Below are 19870 nucleotides of genomic sequence, written 5' to 3' on the forward strand. Positions count from 1 at the left end.
TGAGATGATTACGTTATTAAATTCAGTACTCTTAATTTGCTTAATTATAACGACAAGACAATGCACCATGTTTTATAAGGCACAATATTTTAAAATTTAGAAAGCAGTTTCATATGGAATAATCTAGGTCAGTCATTTGACATGCATTGTTTCATTTGAATATGTATAGCGACTCTTACTAAAAGTAAGTCTAATTTAAGATGATAATAATAACAATGTCATGTGGCTGAATTCATTATTAAAATAAAAGGTGGAACTTTATGAAAGGGAAGAATTGGGTTATCTTTTTCTGAGTGTCTGACATTGTTGTGAGTACTGAGGCTGAGATATGAAGACCATCCAGTGAGTCTTTTGAATATTCTGGCTGTTAAACAAGGTATGGACTCTCTATATGTCAGCAAGCTTTAAAATGTTCCATTTACCTCAATAGATTTAAGAGATTAATAAACTTCACACCTGCCTTTGAAAATTACAGTGTGCTCTTATAGAATTCAGGGGCACATCCTATCAGGTTTGCAAAACAGTGATTATAACCGGTTTCCAGACAGGAAATAAGCCTAATTTCCACTTTCTTATCTAGGAGGCATGTGATTTTAGTGTTCCAGCCTGCCTCAGTTCTGTGAGTTTCTGTTTCTTTTCATGCACTAGCTAAAAAAGAGAATTTGACCTCTCTAACTCTTGGTTTTCTCCTCTGTAGAACTAATAATGCCCATCTCCAGGGTGAGACTGCAAGTAGGTAATAGATATGAGAGGACTTAGAAGCTCAGTTCAATGTAGCTTTTTTTTTTGTTAACAGAGGTGCTTTTACATGAAGGCAAACAAATACTTTACAAGGTATAGAAAAGGTTTACATAAGGGCGTGGATGGCAATACTTTAAATGCTTAGTTTGGTTTCACTGTAGTCACAGCATTGTATTAAAGCTCTTAGTTCTGCCTGTTAAAGGGGATTTTCCTAACAATCTTCTGTTTGTCAATCAAGGAGCCACACCCATCTACTTTTACAGAACAAAGCTTCTAATTGACTGTCAGTGAGTCAGTTTCACACCCTTCCTTATCTTTGGCAATTTTCTGGCTCAATCAAGACAGGGAAAAGCTTGTCTCATGTAAATGGATCGGTTTAACCAGTTACGGCCAAGGATGTGAAAGTACCTAGCACAGGGATGCTGAAAATAGGATTGAGCCATAAACTGACCAACTGTTTTCTTTCTTAACAGCTTAAAAGAAGCTCAAGAAAATGCCAAGAAAGAAGGTGAAACCAGAATTCAACGAAGTGCTGAAGAGGTAAACTACTCACCAACATAATTTGGTTCTTGTGGCCAAAATATTAACAAACTTAGGTGTGACACTTTGAGGTAATTCAATAATGTCATGGTCCTTAATTTTTACAATAAATTGTTTCCCTTAATTTCAAACTTTACCACATTCACTATTCCTAGTATATTAATCATTAGATTCAATTTTAAAATAGCATTTCCACACCTAAAGTTCAAGCAATTTCCCTCCTTGCTTAAGAAAAAAAGAGAGAAAGAATGTAAGTCAGAAAGTATGCAAATTTGGGGAGCCTGGGTGGCTCAGTCAGTTAAGCATCCGACTTCAGCTCAGGTCACGATCTCGCGGTCCGTGAGTTCGAGCCCCACGTCCAGTTCTGGGCTGATGGCTCAGAGCCTGGAGCCTGCTTCTGATTCTGTGTCTCCCTCTCTCTCTGTCCCTCCCCCGTTCATGCTCTGTCTCTCTCTGTCTCAAAAATAAATAAACGTTAAAAAATTTTAAAGAAAAAAAAAAGAAAACATGCAAATTAAATTCTACTTAATTTCCTCCAGACTTCTCTCTGGTTTAGTGTAGATTAATTTTGCTTTGAATAAATTTTTTTAATGCAACATATAGACAGAATAACTTCTAAATAAGTCTAGAGTTTTTTATTTTTATTTTATTTATTTTTATTTTTTATTTTTTATTTTTTTTCAATATATGAAGTTTATTGTCAAATTGGTATCCATACAACACCCAGTTAGAGTTTTTTAAACAGTATATCACTGGTGTATTTTATGTATGATCCCACTGATACAAATTGGAGTTATTTTTCCATTATGGTTATTACATTCAATGAGGCCTATGTTTATAAAAGTATTGCTTCTGTTTAAACAACAACAACAAAAAAAAACCCACACAAATATTGAGATTGTGGGTTTTATTTTTATTTTATTTTTTTAAATTTATTTATTTATTTTGAGAGAGAGTGTTAGCAGAGGAGGAACAGAGCGGGAAAGAGACAGTCATTTGACATGAATCCCAAGCAGGCTCCATGCTTTCAGAACAGAGCCCAATGTGGGGCTCAGTCTCACAAACTGTGAGATCATGAGCTAAGCTGAAATCGAGAGTCAGATACTTAACTGACTCACCCAAGCACTCCGAGATTGTGGTTTTTAAAGTACCCTTTAAGTTTTTTCAAATTATTGTATGATTTTATTGTTGAACCTAGTATACAGAAATTATTCCTTTCGTAATTGAATAAGCATTGTAGATCATACAACTTGATTTCCTAAATCACCAGTTATTAAACCGTACTTTCAATGACAGTGACAGTAATTATGTTGCTAAATGACTAACTTTTTGTTGAGAAGTCAGAACACCTAAGTTTTAGCCATAGTTCTGTTATGCTCTGGCTCTGTGAAACTGACCAAGTCATCTCTTCTCTCTGAACCTCAATTTCTTTGTTCCAAATTAAGGAGGTTGGATAAATGTCAATTTTTACTTTGTTGTTGGAATGTGATTACACACTCTGTACCTTTTCATGCTAATACAAGTTTAGAGGCTGCTTTTAGACAATAGGCTTGAGCAATGAAATTTGATCAAGGCCAAAGGACCCACATTAACCCCTGGCTGAATACAGACAGGCCCCTGGGGCAACCCAGCTCAAAATATCCACAAGTCCTAACTAACAAATGGGCTACTTACAACGAGGCACTCTTACCAAAAAAGGAAAATTCCAAACATTCCCATACCTCCTCACTTTCCCTCTTTAAATACAGTCCCCACTGCCTCCTGGCAGATAGCCTCTCCTTTGCTCTCCTGTCCCCCACCCTTGTGATGTATTCAATAAACTTGTATCTCTTTTGTTCTGCCTTGGGTGAATTCTTTCACCCCACATTTGGGGTTCCCCATCAGATCGGGAGAGGCATCACAAGTATACTGTTTTTGTGGATGTTGGGCAAATGTTTTCCTATGATAGTCATAGGTCCAGTTTTTGGTGGACCTGGGCTAAGCTTCCACCTCATAATACTATTCAGTGAAGCATATTTTCCACCGTAAATAGAATGTTGAGAGTTTAAATGAAGAAAAGTGGAGCATTCAGAGTTGTCAGTAATTTGTTGAATACTCACTAAGATTTGAAAAGCACTTCTTTTGGTGGTTAAATTTCAGTCAAAAATGTTGGGTCATCTTGTAATATCGAGCATTTTATTACTTCAGAAACACAGATCTTTTCCATTGCCTTTTATCATGTCTTGGCTATTTTTCCCTCTTTTTCTCTGTAGCTGGGGTCATTGTTTTGGTGGGGTCACGGGACATGATTATATTGAATGGGGATGCTTTATAGTGATGGCTCAATAACTGCCCCATAATTAACCTGTCAGTGGTTTGCTCACAAAAGTATTTCTTCAGAATCTCCTTAGATGAATCACAACTTATAAACTGAAATTATCATTGTTTCTCTTATGGGAACGATTGAACAGTAATTTTGTTACTATGCTGTGATTATCAGGTGATTGTCTTCTATGTCTTTATTCCTAGATTATTATAACCAGGAAGTTTGGAGCACACCCACTGCTCCTCCAAAAACAAGTATCTTCTTATTAGGAGTCAATTAGAGTCCTTTTTTAAAGTGTCCTCATGAAATAGGAGTTCCTTTTTAAAAATTGAGAATACTAGATCTAGAAAAAGTCCTAAAGAGCATCTATTCCAAAAGCCTCATTGTGTAGGTAGGTGAGATTGAGGTCTCTAAGGTGATGGGGCTTTGCTGTGATCTCCCAGGGAGTTAAAGGCAATCTAGCTGCTCAGGTCTTCAGACTTCAAACCACGTTCTTTATGCTCATGTTTTCTTGGCTGAAATGGGAAAATGAGGGTCACACAGTTGAAAAAAGCTTTGAAAAGCATTTCTTGTAGGTTATATAGTAATATACACCATCACAAAACATGTTTGTTGACATGAGAGATCCCTAAGTCTAGAGCAATTTAGGGGAGGTATAGATAGAAATATAGACATAGATATGAAGTTTAGCCTTCATCTAATAGTAGGATTTCCAAAGAGAGAGAAAAACCTGAAACCACTGAACTAAAGCATTGGGAAATCTGGGTACAAACCTTTCTTGGAACATTTGGGGAAGTCACAGCCTTTTAAGGTTTTCTAAATAAATATTAGTCTTGATGTTTTACCTCTCTCTACAGTGGGAAGTGAGTGAAAATTAGATTCATTTTCTGTGCTTTCTATGTACTGTATTAGAAATAGATATCAATAAAGGAAGCAGAGCCCATAAAAATGAACATCAGTAAAGGAGGCCACAGATTCACAGAGAGAACAAATGAAAGAAAGTGTAATGTCATTGGATGCCACCTTATTTCCTTGCAAGCCATATTGGATTGTTCTTGATTCAGTCCATATTAAATAGTGTTTAAGCATCACATCTCACAGATTCTCTGTTCTGCTTTTGACAAATTTTTGCTTTTGTCTTGGCAGCTGCGTTTTGTTATGTCTTTGTTGGGACTAGTTGAAAGATCTTTTTTTTTATATAATCCTTTTTTCATAGACTTGGAAGTTAACAAGAGCTATCTCGTTTTACGAAATAAATGCTCAGACTTATTCTTTATAATGCTCTTTGCCTTTTAATAAACCAAATAGTAGATACAGGTACCAAGTAATGTCATGACATAATTACTATTTCTTACTAATCTTCATTAATATGTTACATGTTTACCAACATCTTCTACACCTGACATTCTGTGACTATAAATCCATGGTATACATTTTCTGTGTTAAAGAGTAGAAAAGTCCTAAGTGTAATTAGTTATCTTTTTGAAGGATTTTTGTAAGGAATTTGAAACCCAAGTGAAGAATGGAAGACTTTATTGTACACGGGAGAGTGACCCAGTTCGTGGCCCTGATGGCAGGATGCATGGCAACAAATGTGCCCTGTGTGCTGAAATGTTGTGAGTATAGATGCAGTTTCTTTGGAGTGAATGGGCGCGTGAAGTGGAGATTGATTGGCACAGTGAATAAGCACGATGTTGAGGTAGAGCTTTGTTGTTTAGAATTTTTTGAGCAGTTTTCTGCCCTCTGCAAAACATGATATCACCTAGTAAATAGATCCTCATGATGTATGTCTGTTTCTGAGTACAGATGGATTCGATTTTCCAGTTAGAAGACTGGATTACAAAATACTTCTTAATATTTCCTCCCACCACTTTTGTAAGCCTTTTTATGAGCTACTCATAATACAGAATGAGGGTAAAAGCAGGTACCAAGACTTTGACTGTTTTCCTTCAGTAATTATCCCATTGTGATAGACAGATGTTTACACCCACAAAAACTTGAGGTTCATATGTGAATGAGATTAACTTTATCTTTTCATCTCGGGCATCTGACCTTGGGGAAGGGCAAATCCCACAACATAGAAATCATGGCATTTATGAAGATGTCTCAGACAAGGTCTTGTCACTCATTCATATCCTTGATCTTTCCAAGCTCTTTTTTTTATGCTGTCCTCCAGCAAGTCTGTCTCAGTCTTGGCGAGCTAGTGTCTCCCCCTCTGTGGATTGCATTTCAAGATTATCCTTCTTTGGATAAGACTCCTGAAATTCCTAATTGAAATCAATCCTTGTAACTCTTAATTTTATTTCCTAACAATCATCACAGCTGGTAATTGTGTAATTATTCCTATGACTATTTGTTGACTGTTAGTCTTTTCTACTGGGTTCTAAATTCCAAGAACACAGGGTATGTGTCTGTTTTGTATGTTGCTGTAGTATATGCCCGAGGGTTTGGCCTGTACTTGACAAAAAAATTGTTACTGGCCAAATGTTGAACGAATGTACAAGTGAAGGTCCCTGCTCTCAAGAAGCTTAAAGTTAAAGAGTACAAATAAGTGCCTCCGCAAACACACACATTTCAAGACAGAGTGAGAACTATCCTATAAGAGAATATTCAGGTATGAAAATACAGTGACAGATATACAACCCATTTCCACTTTGAGATCTGGGATGTCTTCTCAATGAAGGTAGAATTTAAGCTAAGGGGATTTTAAAAAAAGGAAGATGACAAAAAAGATCACTGCAGTGGATACATGAAAGCAAAATGAAAGGGATTTGGGGGGTAAAGAGTGAAGATTTCAATCTAATTAGGAGCTTTAAGATGATTGGAAAATGTTTGTATTAGAATTCATGAACATGTGGCTGTTTTCCCACCTTCACCTAAATGACTATTTTGTAACGTAAAGATTTGAAGCATCTGTATACATTTATTTTGTCTTGTTTTTCTCCAGGAAACGGCGTTTTTCAGATGAAAAAAATAAAGCACATGAAAACCTAAGGAAGGCTAAAGAAAAAGTTAAAGTTAAAAGAGAAATTGAGGTGATGATTAGTTTGATCACCTTGTTTTGACTTTTGTGGGGTGTGTGTGTGTGTGTTTACATTTTACTCTAGAAAGCCTTTTCGATGTTGGTTCATTTTTCCTCCATTACTGATGGATCTTCTGGAAAGTGATTCATAGTTATTAATTCATAAGATTTATAAGAATAATTATGGCATTACAATTTTTAGCTCTATTTGGAGAAAATTAATCAAGTCATATTAGTAAAATAGTTCCTAAATGAAGGTAATATATCAAAGCACTATCTGAATTCAAAGTTTGATATGTGTGGTAGTTGTTTGGAGGTCTTCAGGGTAACATTTTAATATGCTCCCTTTGGGGCGCCTGGGTGGTGCAGTCGGTTAAGCGTCCGACTTCAGCCAGGTCACGATCTCGCGGTCCGTGAGTTCGAGCCCCGCGTCAGGCTCTGGGCTGATGGCTCAGAGCCTGGAGCCTGTTTCCGATTCTGTGTCTCCCTCTCTCTCTGCCCCTCCCCCCGTTCATGCTCTGTCTCTCTCTGTCCCAAAAAAATAAATAAAAGTTGAAAAAAAAAATATGCTCCCTTTAAAATCATACCACATTCTACTTTCTAAACATATCTTAACCAGGCATCTGTTGTTTTTTTTTTCTCCTGCTACTGACTTAGCTCATATCTCTAATAGATTTCCTTTGTGTGAGGGTATTAGCATTCTGCCTAGTCTCTATGTCTGTAGCCAACATCTCCCTCAGTCCTCAAGATTCAGTTCATCTTCTACATTGTGTTCATAGAGTCAGAAATATTGGCACAATCCAGTGGTAGTATGACAAGCCAACATTTGAAGGTATCCTGGAGGATATTTGGACCATTTCACTCCATGAAGAAACTCTATTTAAGTTGTTTCTAACAGTGAGTTAGCCCACCTTCTCTAGTGTGCAGTTTCACAGTTTCATAAAACAGCCTACCTCATTAGTCCCCTTCTGACTTCATGTAACTCCATCTTTTTGTCTGGCCCTCATCTTCAACTGATTTCTTTCCCACAGTCCTTTAATTTTAGTTCTCAAATCAAAACTATCCTTTTATCTTTCATTTCCAGTTTCTTCCTTCTTTCTCTTCCTTCTTTACCTTCCTTCCTTCACTCTCTCCTTCCTCCCTCCCTCCCTTCCTCCCTCCCTTCCTATCTTCCTCAATTCTTCCCTCCCTTTCTTTCCTTATTTTTTTCTATAATTTCTCTAACTTCAGTCTCCTATCACTCAAATCCTCCACAGTATCTAAAATGTATAAACAGAATAGAGAACTATATCTAAAGTGTCTCATTTTCATTATTTAGAAACTCTGCAGTGAATATCAGCATCATGCAAAGGATGGAATACTTTTCTGCACCAGAGAAAATGACCCTATTCGTGGTCCAGATGGGAAAATGCATGGAAACCTGTGTTCCATGTGTCAAGCCTTCTAGTAAGTATAGAATGTCAAAGTGTCTAAAAGAACACCAAAGAGAGAAGGGAACTTACAGATGGTCTAATAGAACTAGCTACTTTCATAGATGGGGAAGCTGTGGCTCAAAATAGGGAGAGGAGTTGAATAAGTTGAATACTTACATAGAATGTTAGCAATAAAGCCAATAAAGCTGGGAACTATTTATTCCTATATGTCTGTTTCCCCGACATTCATTCTCTTACCACTGGAACATCCTGACAACCATGAGCTTGTGCAAATATCAGATTCACTGCTGAAGCATCATATGTGAACCTGTTGTACACGTTTGTGGCATCTCATCCTCTGGAGACATTAGGGCCCAAAGTGAACACCTAAAGCAGAAAGTGATTATTAGAGTTAGTATTGCCCATGAAACAACCATGAACCCTTATAAAATTAAATATTACTATATATAATGTGACATTTCTCGATAAGTTAGAATTGACAGTTTGCTTTCAAAATTTGGAATTGCTCCCAGTTTATTTGATTGAGCTCAGATTAAGTAGTTGATTTACATTTCAAATCTATGGTCTTTTGTTTTGATTGACAGCCTTGTGTAATTGAAATGCCATTAGTTAGCTGTACATACTATGCAATTCCATTGTGCCAAGCAAATGTAAGCTCATTTGGTTTATCAATGTATGAAAATTATTGGCCTTTTCCCACCACCCTATATTTTGTTTTTAGATAACACAGCCATGAGTAAGCAATACATGTAAGGTGAATTAATAAAGCTAGGGTGTGCACGATGTGATGGATAGACTATAGACTTAAGAGGAGAGAACTTGTTTAGTTGTAGTCCTGTCCTAAGAGTATAGCCAAAACTGTCTCTGCCTCACTGTGAAACAAGGGAACCAGTCAATGTGCTTGTAAAGGCCACTTTCAGCCTCCAGGTATACTGTCACTATGGTACCAGTTTTGATACCTCCTCTGTGGACATTGATGACATTGCTTTTCTGACCTCAGGCAAGAAAGGTAATTTACAGAAAGCAAGTTTTCCAAATCCACAATCACTATATTTCTTTCAACGTTAAGCAAAAACTATGAAGAAGTTATGGTGTCTTACCATACTGGAGGCTATTTTGTTGTTTCTCATTGGTTTAGCGATAAAAGGCCAAAATTGCTCTTCCTAAAGAGGGAGGAGAAATTATCAATGCAGGAATGTGGACAAATAATTGCCTGTATTTGGTCCTATGGATTCTTCTCGTTTTCTCTCATTCAGCCAAGCAGAAGCTAAAGAAAAGGAAAAGGCTGAAGATGAAGCACGAAGTAAAAGAGAATCTGGAAAAGCACCTTCATATGCAGTGAGTGGAACCCACCCAATGAGTCCTACTGGGCACTATAATTTGAACATATTTCAGAGTCTATAGGGTAGAAAATTGTCCTGCAAAAATTCCCAGGAAATCTTAACCCTTTCCTCTGGAGATGACATTGAGATGACTTCTATGGGTGCTTGATCCATTCTCACTGCTTCAGAGACTAATCCTGTACAATAAGAATAACTTCTTTGAAGTCTGAAAAAATTGACTTCTAGTACTGGTTTCACCAGTACAGACTGTGCTAGCTTTGGCAAACCACTTTCCAGACACTCTACGTGTATATTTTCTACCTGCGAGTTTTGGAAATTTCACATCTGAGTTGGGATAAAAATACCTTCATTCTGCACACAGAAAGCCTGATTTTTATCCCTGAAATGTTATCATATTTGTTTCCATAGCCTTTTATTAAGTTATTATCACGCATTGTTTTGGGGTTTTTTTTCCTTGGGGTGTGTGTGTGTGTGTGTGTGTGTGTGTGTGTGTGTGTGTGTATTTGAGAGAGAGCATACAAGTGGTGGAGGGGCAGGGAGAAGGGGAGAGAGGGAATCCCAAGTAAGCCCCCACCCCCCCTCAGCACAGAGCCTGATGCAGGGCTTGATCCCACGGCCCTGGGATCATGACCTGAGCCAAAATCAAGAGTTGTACGCTCAGCTGACTGAGCCACCCAGGCCCCCCATCGCCTATTGTTTAGATGATGAAAGTCTCCTACTTCTCCCTCTAGGTTTTAGTCTTTCCCTTATCCAACTATCCTCCCTAACACAACTGAAGTTTCAAAATATTAATCTGCTTAAAGCCCACAAATGGCTCATCATTAACTGCAACATACACCTCAACCTCCTTAAACTATTTTATTTGGCTTCTTACCTTCATTTAGAAATTCACGTTCTGCTATATGCCCGTGTAGTTTACAACTTAGTTTCTCAATTTGTTTTAACAATCTAGTATGCGTATTCCCCAATTGTCTTCTTACCCACAAAATCCTGTTTGCTCTTCAGTCTCATACAAATTATTCCTGTCCCATGACATCTTCTCTGCTTTTCACCATCAGATCTCATGGCCTCAACCTCTGCATTCTCAGATTTTCTTGTACCTACATGTTTGCACTTATTTTATTCCATTTAGATTAAAATGGAGTTTACTTGCCCACCTCATTTATTATATTTTGACATCCTATTATGTTCTACTTGTTCCCATCTCTTAGCAAATGATGAGTTTTGTTTGTTGAACCGAATTTTACATGTGAGAGAAACACAGCTGAAATCCTGGAATCAAAGAAACATAACACTAGTTTCTGCCACTGTAGATGTTCCAGGATTCTGCTTGGAATAGGCATAAAAGCAAGTATCCCCAACTTGCTTTCTCTGTTTCGGCAGGAGCTGTGCAGTGAATACCGTAAGCTTGTGAGGAATGGAAGACTCCCCTGCACCAGAGAGAACGACCCCATCCAGGGCCCGGATGGGAAAATGCATGGCAACACCTGCTCCATGTGTGAGGTGTTCTTGTGAGTAGCGCTGTAGCTGGAAAAATGAGGGAGACTTTTGTCCTTTCTGCTTCATTTTTTAAATTTTTTAATGTTAGCTTTGTTGTATTTACTTCTTAAAAATTAAGTTGTGTTTTATTTCTTGTCAGTGGCAGTTTTGCACAGTGTCATAATTATCAGAGAATATTTCCTGTTCTGTCCTGAGAGAGAGGCAGAGAGGTCCACGTGTAGCTCCTTCTCTTACCCTTTTAATGTAGTCTGTCTTGGTCTCTGAGGTCCAGTGTGTGCTTCAGCCTCACCCCTGTGTTGTAGGATTCTCTCAGTCATGTCGTGTTCTTGAATAGAGGTCGGTTGTTCTCGTGAGGGGGAGGGAAGTTAGGAACCACCTATGTTGCCATCATGGTGATGTCACTCCTAACCAACTCCAAAGAATAATTCCTGCATATCAATCACTGGTTGAGTTCCTCTGGAAGTGTACAGGATATAAAACAAGGATCTCACCCCTACAGAGCAGGTTGTGAAGTCATCTGAAATCACACAACAAATCACAAAGCAAACATATCAGTATGCAAAATGGTACATTAGTCCACATGCAGGACCTGGGGGAACGACTTGGAATAGGAAAGATGAGTATCTGGCACAGTGAACCCCTCCATGTGTTGACTTGTCGGCTGAAACAATCATGGTGAAGCCTACTCCATGCCCCTAACCCCTCAATTGTTCCATCTTGGTGACGAGGACTTTCCTTTATAACACTAACCACAATTAGTATAGCTGTAAATTGATATGTGTGGCTATATGTTCAACATCTCTCTCTTCAATAGACAATTGTTGTTGTTATGGAAGGGATTCTAGAAAATGTAAGCACTGAGTCCAGATTAACTTTGTGTTCCTTTGTGAGAGCTCCACTTCAGCAGAAAAGCAAAAACATATTTAGAGGAAATGAATACAAACCATGTCCCCTGAGGACTGTTAAGACATGGCATACTTAGCAAGGGGAGAGTTATGGCCTTGAAATACCCAAGTATCTTTTGTTTTTAAATGTGGAATCAACACTGTAGGCTGTCTGTATGGATGAAAGTGGGAACAATGAGTCGAAACTCTGGAAGGGGTCCAGCTCAATGCCAAGAGCAACTTCCTAACAGTTTGAGGACTTCAGGGGTAGAATGACTTATGTGGGGTTTCACGAATGATGTAAGTAGAGAATTTACTGGCAGATTAAAGCAAAGCTAGATAGTAATGAGACATACTGAATATTGAAAATTGTGAGTACTGGAAGATTAGAAAACTGCAAGTGTCCTTGGGGAAGTGATCCATTCTGTCTGTCAGTTTTCTTACCTGTGGGGTCGTAATAGAAGTTTTACAACATGCAGTTGAGAAGATTTCAGGGTATGAGCACGAGGTTAGGTACATAGTAAGAACTTACTAAATGTTAACTACAATAATTAACTGATATTTGAGATCACTTTCAATTTGGGCATTCTATGATCCTTATTGATCTCTTTCTATATTCTCTTTTAGTCAAGCAGAAGAAGAAAAGAAAAAGAAGGAAAGTGAGTCAAGAAATAAGAGACAATCTAAGAACACAACTTCCTTTGAGGTGAGGGAAACTTTTCCAAAAGTCAGAGGCATGTGGACCTGGGCTCCATAGATGGCATTCAGGGAACTCATAAATCCCCTGAAGCTGTAGGAAACATTTGTACAGTTTGTGTTTGTTTACATGTGAGCATATACACATGTGCATATGTGACTATTTCTAGGTTAAGTGTTTATAACTTTCATCCTTTAAAAATAGTCATGTCTTCTAAGACCTATTCTAAAATAAGTCACTTGCTGATCCCCATTTGAGAAAAAATGCAGCTGTTTTGCCAGTCTGATCCAACCTATGTTCAAGACCTCGAACTTCCTTCCTCAATTTCACAGGAATTGTGCAGCGAATACCGCAAATTAAGGAAGAATGGACAGCTTCTGTGCACCAGAGAGAACGACCCCATCAAGGGCCCAGATGGGAAAGTGCATGGCAATACCTGTTCCATGTGTGAGGCCTTCTTGTGAGTAAAGCTCAGGACTGCTGATGGTGGGGGAGAAGGAACCGAGCGAAGTTTTCAAACATTTGTGAATAATCAGTTGTGAATAATGCATTTTTCTCTTCAGTACAGCAGTCATTTTGGGGTGTCACATTTAAATGAACTAAACACACACACACACACACACACACACACACACACACACACACACATTAAAATACAAAACCTAAAAGCAAGTGGAGAGCTTTCAGATGATGATGATTGCGATATAAAGAGATTTTAGAGAGAACTCAAGATCTTTGATTCAGAGAAGAGAATACTCTGTGGTAACCACACTAATTGCTTTTTAGTTACTTGAAGGATTATCAGCTAAAATAGGAAATGGATGAGATTACATATAAAATATCATTATGGTGCATGGCAGGTTTTAGGAGAGTGTTTTAGTTGACTACCTTTCTTCTTACTCATTCTGTGTGATCTTAAGAAGTAGAGTTAAAATGGATGAGAGCTATAGGGACACAGGTTTGAGCACAACACAAATAGGAACTTTGTAATATTTGAAATAGGTGAAGCCTGTTTTAGGAACAGTGGAAGTTGGATCCTTGTTTACAGGGGACTAAAGGGTAACTGTAGAATAAATGGCATGATGTATTCTCACAAAAAAAGAGTCTATGATATTCCTTAAGGCTTTGATCTTTGTCCCAAGAAACACTCCAATTGATTTGCTATAAACTCAGACTCTCTGAAAGGATTCATTCAGTCTTTCCCGGTAGAGAACAATATTTGTCCCATAGTAGTTGGGCACGGAAACATTAAAAACCTCTTAGATGGAAGTCAAGATGATGAACATATAATCATTATAACCAACATTTATTGAATGCATACCATCGACAAATATTTGCAAAAAGCTTTGCTGCCTAATCTCATTTGATCTTCAAGACAAACATGAAATAGATCTTTCTTACATTATCACAAGTTATAGATGACAAAATAAAGGCCCAGAGAGTTGGGAAAGTTAGAAACATTAGTGCAGGAAAAAAAAAAAAAAATGAAGAAAATGATGTTTCTCACCCTATGGTATAGATAGAAGATAATCATTTAGCAATGCCATTATCAACTTCTAGTAATTATATTTGCCTGAATTTAGGCTTGTTTCAGTCTGTTTTTCTGTGTCTCCACATCAGTCTTTCAGTGTTGAGGAAGGAATTCTGCCACCTAGTGGTCAGCTCTGCTGCTTCCTCTGATGATTTCCCAGGATGGAAAGAAAATGCTTCTTAAATATTTTAGTCAACTTAGACTCATGGCAAAGTTTAGGTCAGTTTCCATATAAAAAAGTATGAGAAATCTCATAATTTTGGAACTATTTTAGTACTTTTCTCCCATCCCTATAAAAATTCCTTATCAAGGGGCGCCTGGGTGGCTCAGTCGGTTGGGCATCCGACTTCAGCTCAGGTCATGATCTCAGGTCATAATCTCAGGTGTGTGGGTTTGAGCCCTGCTGACGGCTCAGAGCCTGGAGCCTGCTTCGGATTCTGTGTCTCCCTCTCTCTCTGCCCCTCCCTTGCTCATGCTCTGTCTCTCTCTGTCTCAAAAATAAACAAAAACATTAAAAAAAATGTTTTAATTCCTTATCAAAAAGAAATAAAGTTTTATTTATTACCTCATATTTTATGGGTATGTTAGCAAAGGCTGTTCCTTTTTTGAGAATCCTTCTTCCCTCCATGGTCTCGTCTTGCACACATTCATACCAAATGCAAACTGTCTTTTCACCTTTTAAGGAAGTTTAATTTGATCAATGGGAGCAAGCCTTATGTTGACTGAAACATAACCTAATTTTTACAGATTATCTAAAACATTTTTGCATTTTAAAATTAAAACTTCTTACATGTTGTTTAATTTTTTTTTTCCGTCTGTACACCAGGATTAAATTGTGCTGTAGGTTCAATTATGCTGAACTCAGTTTGCAGCCCTGTTAGTTATCCAAAATGGTTAAGATCCATCACCCCCACTTTATTTCCATCATATGCCTGTTTTGGGAGGATTGACTCGTAATAATAATTACAGTGATGATGACACCAATTGCTTTTGACAATCACTTTATCATGTACCGAATACTTATTCTACTTGTTTTACATGTATTAACCCATTTACACTCACAACAATCCTATAAAACTAATTTCATTGCTACTTCTCTTATCCCACCCTTCCCCTTCCCCATTTAAAGATGAGGAAGGCACAGAGAGGGTCAGACATTTCTTGTGATCCTTCTGCAGTTTGACTCCAGAGTCTGTCCCCTTAACCATGCCTGACTGCCCCACAGAAGCCAAATATTACCAAAGTAGAAGGAGTTATCGCAGATGCAAAAGAATCCGTAAACAGGAAATATTTTTTTATTGCAGCCTTTGCTGAGGAGCTAAATGGGTTTTACTCATGAAGGGACTTTTTCTTACAGACTATTATCTTGAGGTAAAGTGAATCATTTCAGTTTATTATCCACTAAAATGACAAACTACTATGAGTGGATCTTTGGGGGTGTTTGAGACCTGTTAAAGCAACGGATGATCAACCTGTACACGTTAAGAATCTACTCTGTTAAGACCTATTTCTTCTTTTTCTCTCTTTTTCTTCCCCTGCTCCTTACAGTCAACAAGAAGAAAGAACAAGAACAAAGACTAAAAGAGAAGCTACAAAGGTAATTTTCTCAGGACTGCTAATGCTATGCCTTGACATTTTTTTCTCCTTAAAGCATTCTAGATATCTCATTAGCAGAAATGTTTTCCTTTTCAATTGTCGTGCCTGAAATGAACAACAACAACAAAAACCCTGAAAAAAAGGTCTTGATTAGAAGTTTCCAGAGTATCAATTATATTGCATGATAATTCAAATTTTGAGTTTCATTTTATAAAAAGTAGAGGGTTAACTTACTTGGTAAGGTATATTCTCCATATTTGGCTTTTCTTAGATTTCTGTTGTCAGGCACAGATTATTAATATCAATTTTTACAATTTACTAATTTCAGTTTACATCATTCCAACCTCTATTATTTCAAATACACAGTACAATGTCCCTATTGCTTTCATTAGTCCAATTTATAAAACAAAGTACACATATATTATCATATTTTATCTTTCTCACCCTCTAAACATGGAGAAAGTACTAATATTCTCATCCTAGTTAATAATTATTAAATCCTTTGACTTTCTAATTATTCTTAATCTACTGTACATGATTAATTTTATAATTTTATAAGCAGCACAATAAAATCTGTCCATATATGATATTGAAATACTCTCATATAATGGCCATAAACAGGATTTACCTTTATGTGTTTTATTTCCTAACAGCTGCAAGGTGTAAGCCTACTATTTATTTGGGGAAAGTTGACACAGTTTAAAAGTTGACCTTTAAACTGACTCACTTGCTCATTAACTTTCTTTCTGTTAGTTGGAACCATCTTTTTATTTTAAACTGAACACTTGTTTTATCCATAATATCTGATCAGCTGCTAAGTCATCTTAGATTTTCCAAATGGTCCTAAACCATTTTTCCTTCTCTCTGCTTCTCTTGTACCTCTCCTGTATGAAATCTGCATCCCTCTGCTTTATCAAGTGACTCCCAGAAAGGTGTCAGTTTCTCCAAGGGATCATACTTGTTTTCTCCTCCATATCTTTTTTTGAAATATGTCTTTATTTCTTAGTTTGGGCATCATTTTCTTTTCTTTCTCAGCCTTCTAAAGACAAATTGAGGTTTACCAATAATTTTTGGAGACTATATTCTTATTTTAATTTTTTCCAGCTTTATTAAGATTTAATTGACATATCATGTTGTATAAGTTTAAGGTGTCTATCGTGTTGATTTGGCACGCTTATATATTATAAAATAATACTCCCATAGCATTACCTAACACTTCCATCACATCACATAATTACACAAATACATTTCTTTTTTTGTGGTGAGAACATTTAGGATCTAGTCTCTTAGCAACTTTCAAGTATACTGTATTGCATACTATTGTATCGTTAACTGTAATTACCACACTCTACATTAGATCTCCAGAACTTAATTCATCTTTAAATGGAAGTTTATAACCTTTAACCAACATCTCCCTATTTCCCCCACCCCACCCAGCCCCCGGAAAGTATCGTTCTACTTTCTGTTTCTATGAGTTCAGCTTTTTTAGATTACACATATAAGTGAGATCATACAGTATTTTTTGTCTACCTCACTTATTTCACTTAGCAGAGTTCCCTCTAGTTTCATCCAAGTAGTTGTAAATGGCAAGATTTCCTTCTTTTTTGTGAAGGCTGACCAGTATTCTCAGTTCCTCCAAGAAGCCTCTTCTAGGTCCATTGAACCCCCTCACCTTTGATCATTCAGTTATAATTTATAGACTTTGATATGTAACACAACACAAACACATACATTTTATATTGTTCTCTACCAATTTTGTCAGCCTTCTTCTGCACCTAGATTGTAAGCAGTCTCAGGGGAATGATGATGTTAAATATTTCCAGACCTGCTCTGGTGCCAGGACAATGCTGAGTCCGTGATGGAAGTTTTGTAAATAATTACTGATTTACTGCTACACGTAGTCACTTTTCCTTTTTCTTCTTACTCTGCATCACTTATTCCTCAGAATAAGCAAAGGAATAGTCAGGGTAAGAAATCATTCTGAGAAAATATTTTCCAGGAGCTCTGCAGTGAATTTCAGAACCAGGTGAGGAATGGGACGCTTATATGCACCAAGGAGAATGACCCTGTCCGTGGCCCAGATGGCAAAATGCATGGAAACAAGTGCTCCATGTGTGCAAGTCTATTGTGAGTACCTGTGCTCATCTGTTCTACTGAATCTCTTTATTATCCATCACGTCTGAGTCTCAGTTTCTTTAGAAATGTGTAGAATATATGCCATGGGTTGTGTGCTAGGCAAGCTGAAAAGCACATGGACAAGGCAGGAAGTAATATTGAATCACACAGTGACAATGTGATTTTCTATTCAGTTCTCTTTCTATCCTCTAGGTAAGTCATGGGAAAGTTTTAATTTAGTGCTGGTATGTTTGTAACACTTGATAATCATCATTCATAACAAAGAGGGAGCAGAAGTTTGATGATCTGGATGCAGTGATATCATTGGTCTCTCTCCCACCTCTGACATTTTATGATTCTGTGAATATATTCAAATATTGGCTAAGGAAGAACCAGTTGAACAGAGATCTATGAGGCCGGTGTGCAAGAACTGTTAGAATAACCTGAATGAGAAATGCAATAGAGAGAATTACATTTATCCTTTTAGGAACATTACCATGCCCAGGTGAGATAAATACTTTGATAAGTGGTTTAGTATAGAGAGTAAAACCCCTAATAGGCAGGGCCATGTAATAGGTGTTTATTGAAATGTCTTCTTGTGAAGCCAGGTCCAGGGACTTTTTTTGCTGCTGTTTTGGTGAGTCGGACCTGAGCTCCATTGTGTGGAACAGTATAGGAGAAATTGATTATTACCTCCTCTGGTTCTCCTCCTCCTTAGATTCTTAGTCTTCTACAGAGTCTCACGCTAAAGTAAATGTTGAGGAAAATGTTTAAATTTTTTTTATTATTTTTTTTAATGTTTATTTATTTTTGAGACAGAGAGAGACAGAGCATGAACGGGGGAGAGTCAGAGAGAGAGGGAGACACAGAATCCGAAGCAGGCTCCAGGCTCGGAGCTGTCAGCACAGAGCCTGACGCAGGGCTCCAACTCACAGACCGTGAGATCATGACCTGAGCCAAAGTCGGAAGCTCAACCGACTGAGCCACCCAGGAGCCCTGAGGAAAATGTTTAAATAGTATCTGTTGAAAGAGGTGCAAAGTTGATTTCTGTCTTGTAACTTTTTGCATGTCCTCGCCCAATCTCAGGTATATGCACATAGCTCCTTAAAGGAAAGGTTGACACACCAGGCCAGTAGGGCAGGCGATGGGCTCAGATTCAGGAAATCAAGGGTCTTCTCTTACTTGCTCCATTTGTTCATTCTGTGGAGATGACCAGATATAATGTGATCCATGCTATAGATTTTCAAGCTTTGATAAGCTGTGTATCAGTAGAACATGGCAAGAATGCCAGAAGCTTAACTCTTGATCAACCTCAAAATGTTAGTTGTTGAATTTTCTTGGGCTTGGATCATTATTATACTTTAAAACATGAATTCAACTTGAATATTAATGCCCTTAAAATAATATCTAAAGTTTTAATTTTATAGTGAAACGTGGTTTATTTTGACTAGGGCCCATCATCTGACTTGGTATCACCTCTGCTTTGATCATTGATATGGTTGTTATTTACACAGGAAAAATTGCACAGTTTAGAAAAATCAAGGCAATGTGGCTTGCCTAAAGTCAGATCACTAAAGTCACTGACTGATAGAAAAAGACTACATGAGGGTCACATACTGATAAAAAAAAAAATGCTAGTTTTATTTTTTTAAGGAGAATTGTAAACTACTGAATTATTTATTTTTTATTATTATTGTCTGCAAAGTAATAGCACCTCTTAGACTGGATAAATTTGTACCGAAGAGTGAATCTGACCTTGTCTCGAAGATCCTCATTCCTTTTTAAAATACATTACCAAAGAGAATCGAAAACTGTACTTAGCTTGTATCTTCTTTATTTTTGATTGCAGCAAACTTGAAGAAGAAGAGAAGAAAAATAATAGCAAGGAAGGAAAGGAGAAAGTAGGGGCTGAGAAAGTGAAGAGAGAAGCAGTCCAGGTAGTTGTTTCAGGCCATCAGAGCCACATAACTGTTCCATTCTCTCCAGGCAAGCCTTCTGCTCCCACCTCCTTATCCTATGTCCTTAGTAACTTCTCAGACTGAGGACATGTATTGGATTCTCGTGTATAAGGAGATCCCTTCTTCCTATTCAGTTTATTCACTCCAAGTATGATTCAGTTGCTTGTGCATTTGAGAAGACGTCAATCACCATTTTCTCCACTTA

The 19870-nt window shown here is 37.5% G+C and overlaps 1 protein-coding gene and 1 long non-coding RNA gene across 3 annotated transcripts in view; one reads left to right on the forward strand and one right to left on the reverse strand.

Annotated features, from left to right (window-relative positions):
* The window catches only part of SPINK5 (serine peptidase inhibitor Kazal type 5), a 76681-nt gene that overhangs the window by 27447 nt on the left and 29364 nt on the right, over window positions 1–19870 (forward strand). For both annotated transcript variants that reach the window (XM_045493168.1, XM_045493176.1), the window contains 11 exons: window positions 1215–1281; window positions 5075–5202; window positions 6534–6621; window positions 7927–8054; window positions 9298–9379; window positions 10768–10895; window positions 12396–12474; window positions 12798–12925; window positions 15545–15593; window positions 17592–17719; window positions 19557–19644. In XM_045493168.1, the coding sequence (XP_045349124.1) occupies window positions 1215–1281; window positions 5075–5202; window positions 6534–6621; window positions 7927–8054; window positions 9298–9379; window positions 10768–10895; window positions 12396–12474; window positions 12798–12925; window positions 15545–15593; window positions 17592–17719; window positions 19557–19644 (1093 nt within the window). The remainder of the gene's footprint in view (window positions 1–1214; window positions 1282–5074; window positions 5203–6533; window positions 6622–7926; window positions 8055–9297; window positions 9380–10767; window positions 10896–12395; window positions 12475–12797; window positions 12926–15544; window positions 15594–17591; window positions 17720–19556; window positions 19645–19870) is intronic.
* Window positions 8222–9291, reverse strand: LOC123605749. Its single transcript, XR_006715871.1, has 2 exons — window positions 9142–9291; window positions 8222–8407 (listed from the first exon to the last, which is right to left on the reverse strand). It is a non-coding gene; the product is annotated as an uncharacterized LOC123605749 (long non-coding RNA).

This window comes from Leopardus geoffroyi, chromosome A1 (genome assembly GCF_018350155.1).
Source record: "Leopardus geoffroyi isolate Oge1 chromosome A1, O.geoffroyi_Oge1_pat1.0, whole genome shotgun sequence".
Taxonomy (NCBI): Eukaryota; Metazoa; Chordata; class Mammalia; order Carnivora; family Felidae; genus Leopardus; species Leopardus geoffroyi.